This window comes from Vigna radiata, chromosome 6 (genome assembly GCF_000741045.1).
Source record: "Vigna radiata var. radiata cultivar VC1973A chromosome 6, Vradiata_ver6, whole genome shotgun sequence".
Classification (NCBI taxonomy): domain Eukaryota; kingdom Viridiplantae; phylum Streptophyta; class Magnoliopsida; order Fabales; family Fabaceae; genus Vigna; species Vigna radiata.
The window spans coordinates 22,708,349-22,714,453 of NC_028356.1; the positions used below are offsets into that span (position 1 = coordinate 22,708,349).

A 6,105-nucleotide genomic window follows, 5' to 3' on the forward strand; every position below is an offset into this window, starting at 1 on the left:
TCTTAAATTGGTAGATTTCACTCGCTTAGTTTAGTAATAGTTTAAATTTTTTAGATGAACATCAAAAATTGTTTTAGAGAACTTAGTGGATTTTTAGATTACCCTTAGATAGATTTTGTTGTAGTTAGTGTGCATGTTAGTTGTTCTGAATTTGTACTTATATAATACAACTAATCAAAAAGGAGTATGTTACTATATTCTGCATAAACTATATACTGATTAATCACCACCATCCATGAACAGCTTCTGTGTAGGTGTTCTTGATCCACCTTAAACTCTTCCTCACGGAGCCTTTCATTTTTCCTTCAACATAATATATTTTATAGCTAACCATTCTCTTCTTTCTCTGCAACTCAGGGTCACTGAAGCTCCAACTTTTTGATAATTTATTAGCTATGTTTTTCCCTTTATCCACCTTCACTTCCTTTTCCTTACCTATCTTGCATGGATATGCAGAACCACCATAACTTGCACTGTAATTGTAAGACCTCAGATCTTGCATACCTGTTGGGGCCACCCTTCCTCCATTGTAGTTTTCAATTTGCAGACTCTCACTCCTACATGATTTGGATCTGAATTCCATGATGAAAACCACAATGCACAAACACAAGAGTGAAGAATTAAGGATGTGTAGTTTTAATCAAATCTTTGAACCGGAGACAAATGAAAAAAATAATGATATTCTTTTTTTTTTGTCATTTTTATTAATGGAGTTTGTGGGGGCATTCAACATGGCAGAACTGTTTAAGGTATTCTTTTTTGACCAACTCTTACACGTGTAAGTGATAAAACTGGTTATGCCCTTTTCCTAAAATACAAGTTCATGCACCGCCTCTTAGACTGATATAAGAATTAATCTTGGAGTCAATTGAGTGTTTGCACAACATATTTCATTTAGGGTGTTGTTTCCACAAACATAGCCACTGCATGTTTTCTCTGAAACTTTGCAAGGATATATAGTTATTGTCTTAGGTTTCTTAAGAGCAAGAATCCTGGAACACAATTATGGGAAAATTGTTTCTTCATTTGAAAAACACAACACTTTCAAGGAAGGTTGTCTTCCTCCCTCACAAGATGTGCATTTTTTTAACTACAATCAATTCAAAAACCTCCCCTTTCATTCTAGTTATTAGTAAAACTCCCGCTTTCATCTTTTGGAAGTGGGAAAAATTTTTTTAGGCCTCACCCTTCATCATGTGGCTTGTTTTTCAAGTGATCACAACTAAAATTCAAAAGGGTTCATGTTGAGATTGTTGACAACACAATTTCTATATCACTCTAGTTTTTTATGATGACAACACATTGCTTAATAACATGCATATGTTGTTGTTGTATTACATGTTCTTATGCTGATTGATTGTTATATTTGTTGAACATTTTTATGCAATGTGTTACATGTTCCCATGTTGATTGATTGATATATATATATATGGAACGTGTTTATATGTGCTTTATGTGTTATGTGCAATGCATCATTACATATGTTTTACTGCACATGTTTTAAAGCTGAAAACCACAAGCACTTTCATGATCTTATCATTGTTTGACAAAGCTATAGTACAGTCGATTACATTATAAATGGATTTGACTTTGCTAAAATTGTTGGTATCGGAGGGGGTATTTTTCGAAGAGTGTAACGCAGCGGAATAAACCTTATAGTAAGCGGAACGCGTGTTCGGTCACAGTTAAAACGAAATTGGTCCTTTTTAGCAAAAATAATTTTCTCTCAGAAAATTAATCAAACAGTTAATATGCGTAAAGTAAAATAAGTGTAGGGAATAGAAAAATCAAACGAGTATTTTTATACTGGTTCGATTCAACAGAATCTACGTCCAGACGTTAATCACTACAAAGAGTGATTAACAGTTCCACTAAAAACAATTTTGCAGATTACAATCAAATGAACAAAATATAAAGCGAAGAAAACCACTCTACCAACTTGAAGAGAACCGCTCCGGCAATCGACCAACGATTCGCGAGCTTCTCCTTTCACAAGACTAGGCAGAGCACCTTGCTAACTTGAAGAGAGTCTGCTCCGACTATCGACACACGATACACGAGCCTCTCATTTCACAAGACCAAGCAAGGGAACAATGAACAAAAGCTTTCTTAGAACTTCTCTCTGACACATAGTGTTCTACTTTGCTTTCTAAGTTCAAAAACGTTGCTTCTGAAGATTTCAAAAACCAAATATATAGCCAAGTACACTGAATGCCAAAGGTCAGCTCCCAACTGGCATGAATAATCGATTATTGTTGTAAGTGATAATCGATTATTCGAGTCCGTTACAGAGTTTTCAAAAAGTGATAGTCGATTATACGAATTGATAATCGATTATTCAAGTATGACTTGTGATAATCGATTATTGTTTCATGATAATCGATTATTCTAGTGCAAAAAGCATGTGATAATCGATTATAGCTTGTCCATAATCGATTATACCAGTAAAAATTACAAGGTTTAATATTTTCCTACTACATTCAAAGTCTACAAGTTGCTTTTTAAATATTTTTCTACTACATCCAAAATCTACAAGTTGCAGCATCATCAAAATACATCTTCAGGTTTTACCAATACTCCTTATTGGTAACAATCTCCCCCTTTTTGATGATGATAAAAAATTCTCTTTTTTAAAAGCAACTCTGGTTTACCTGCAACACATACAAGCTAATAGGCAACCACAAAGTTAGCAGTACCTGTACGATTGTAAAATATTTCTCCCCTAAATTCTCGCCCTTTTTGATCATAAGCAAAAAGAATAATGTAACAGACTCCCCCTTAATATGAGCTCCCCCTCAATTATATAATATATGCATAATTTTGACATAAAAGCTCATTTTATTAAGAACAGAAGGAAATTATATAAAATTCATAAAGATCAATACTAAATACCACAAAGAAAATAACATAACAAACAATCTTAGTGGCCTAAAATCTAGAATTCAAGACTAGGGGATCTTTCAGTAGGAGGGATATTGAGATGACTCTCAATGTTAGATAGGCGAACATCAAGCTCAAGGAATTGATCGACCATGTATTCATCAAGAGATTGATGCCACTCATGAACTTCATCAAAATGTGTCTTCTGTGCTAGACTCATATCCTCCAATTGTTTAGATTACCTTGCAAAGTGTTCTTCCATAGAATTTGAGGAAGAGGAGGGTATGTTGGATGGTCCAGCATCAGATGGAGCAGCAACACTCACTGGGTCAGCCATATGAGTGTCCATGTCATCATTTTCATCTTCATCAGGATGGTCATCATCTTTGTGAATAAGGACTCTTCCTCTAGTAGTGAATCCCATCTGACGAAAGGTAGTATCTCCAATTTCTGATCCCACAACTTCAATAGCTTGAACGAGTTCTCCTTCAATAGGTACACCTTTGTATTCTAAAATCCTAGAAATAAGAAGAGAATAGGGAAATTGATATGAATGGGATTTCTTGGCTTTTACCATTGTGTCAGCAATGAGAGCAGGCCAATCGATGTGTATGTGATTTAAAATCCCATACAGAAGAAGTAAATCTTGCTCAGAGCATTGAGCATGATTGGTTGCTCTAGGACATAAAATCCAAACAATCAAGTAGTGGATCATCCTTTCTTCAACTTTGAAACCTCCAACTAGTAATTGCCTTCTATTTGTTTGCCGTTCAGGATGACGCATGAAGGATTGGAAAGTCATCATCCTGTTGAAATTTTAAAGTCCTAAGTGAACGTTGACAGCATCATCCCAGATGGGAAGTTGAGCAACAGTTGTCCACACGTCATCATCTAAAATGATGTGTACGCCCTTGACCTTAGTGGATATTATCCCATCCCGATAGCGCAAGTTGAAGTAGAAGACTCTTATAAGATCGGGATATATGCATCCTTTTTGCTCTACTAGATGCGTTAGTCCCTGCTCAGCAAAAATGTTTGGAAATTGAAAGCCATAGAAGCGGAAAAAATCAAGACGGATATACTTTACCGCCATGATTTTCCTTTCTTGCCAAGAGTTTACAAAGTCTGCATGTTTCCCTTGATCTGAAATCCATCCATCTATGTTTGCAAGACGTGGTTGAGAAGAAGAGGAAGCTCCAGCTGTCTTGCAACGATGCCTTCTTGGTTCAGCCATGGAGAAAGATTGGGAAAATGAAACTTTAAGAAGGTGAGGAGAAATGAAGAGATTTTGAGCTCTGGATTTGATTTCAGCAGTATTTGGGTGCAAATGAGTGTCTAATAAACGATTATGGGGGGCTATTTATAAGAAGAATGGAAAAACTAGCCGTTTATGGCCGTTTATTGCTGTTATTGGATGCTCCAACGACTCTATTTTTGAAACTAACAGCGCGATAATCGATTATGGCTCGTGATAATCGATTATCTGCTCAATAATCACTGCCCAGAAATTGCATGATAATCAATTATGCTTGATGATAATCGATTATTTGCTCAAAATTTTCCAGAATTGAGTTTTATGAATGAATAATCGATTATGACCTTGTGATAATCGATTATGAAGCGTTAAGTTTACGAAAATGCAAAAAATTGCATAGACTTTGATCCTAAGACATGTCTAACACTCCTAACTCTCTTCTAAGCTCAAAAAATCTATCTTTAGGTAGAGCCTTGGTGAAAANATCAGCTAGTTGATGCAAGGTATCAACATATTCAATTTGACAATCCCCCTTTTGAATATGATCTCTTAAGAAATGGTGCCTAATTTCTATGTGCTTAGTTCTTGAATGCATTATGGGGTTCTTGGTCAAATTTATAGCACTAGTATTATCACATTTTAAAGGAATATTGTCAAGGAAGATATCAAAGTCTTCCAGTTGTTGTTTCATCCACAAAATTTGGGCACAACAGTTTCCAGCTGCAATATATTCNGCTTCAGTGGTAGACAAAGCTACACATCCTTGTTTCTTTGAGTGCCATGACACTAAAGAACAGCCCAAGAAATAACAGGTTCCGCTAGTACTTATTCTATCAATTTTACAACCACCATAGTCTGCATCAGACTAACCTATTAAACTAGGTGAGGCATCAGAGGGATACCAAAGTCCAAAGGAAGTAGTTCCCTTAAGATATTTTAGAATTCTCTTAACAGTAGTCAAATGAGATTCTTTAGGATTAGCTTGGTATCTAGCACATACACAAACACTCTGCATAATATCTGGTCTACTAGCAGTTAAGTATAGCAAAGATCCTATTATGCCTCTAAACATGGTTTCATTTACTCCCTTTGCAGTTTCATCCTTATCTAAATAACATGAAGTACCCATAGGTGTACTAGCTTCTTTGCAGNTATCCATACCAAATTTCCTAAGAATTTCTCTACAGTATTTAGTTTGGGAGATGAAGATACCTCCATTCATTTTTTTTATCTGTAGTCCTAAGAAAAAATTTAACTCACCCATCATTGACATCTCAAATTCACCTTGCATTATTTTTGCAAACTCTTCACACAAAGAGTCATCAGTTGACCCAAAAATAATATCATCTACATAAACTTGCACAATTAAAATGTGTTTTCCTACTTTCTTAATGAATAAGGTTGAATCAACCTTTCCTCTAGAAAACTCATTTTCAATCAAAAAGGTACTAAGTCTTTCATACCAAGACCTAGGTGCCTGTTTAAGACCATAAAGGGCCTTTTTCAATTTGTAAACATGATCAGAAAATTTTAAATCTTCAAAGCCAGGAGGTTGACTAACATACACTTCTTCTTTTATAAAACCATTTAAAAAAGCACTTTTAACATCCATTTGATATAGTTTAAATTTCATCAAAGATGCATATGCAAGTAATAATCTAATGGCTTCTAACCTGGCTACTGGTTCATAAGTTTCATCATAATCTATACCTTCCTCTTGATAGTAGCCTTTAGCAACTAGCCTCGCTTTATTCTTTGTGATGTTTCCATCCTCATCAAGCTTGTTCCTGAATACCCANTTGGTTCCTATGACTTGGAATTCATCTTGTTTTGGAATAAGTTCCCAAACTTCATTTCTTTCAAATTGATTTAGCTCTTCTTGCATAGCAATGCACCACTTATCATCTTGAAGAGCTTCCTTTATATTCTTAGGTTCTATTTGAGACACAAAAGCAACAGTTAGACAAAAA

At 35.2% G+C, this 6,105-nt stretch overlaps 1 protein-coding gene across 1 annotated transcript; it reads right to left on the reverse strand.

The window, feature by feature from the left end:
- Positions 1–223: 223 nt before the first annotated feature.
- Positions 224–583, reverse strand: LOC106763578. The gene has a single exon (XM_014647751.1). It carries the CDS (start codon positions 581–583, stop codon positions 224–226), a length of 360 nt encoding a protein of 119 aa, XP_014503237.1.
- Between the last annotated feature and the right edge of the window lie 5,522 nt (positions 584–6,105).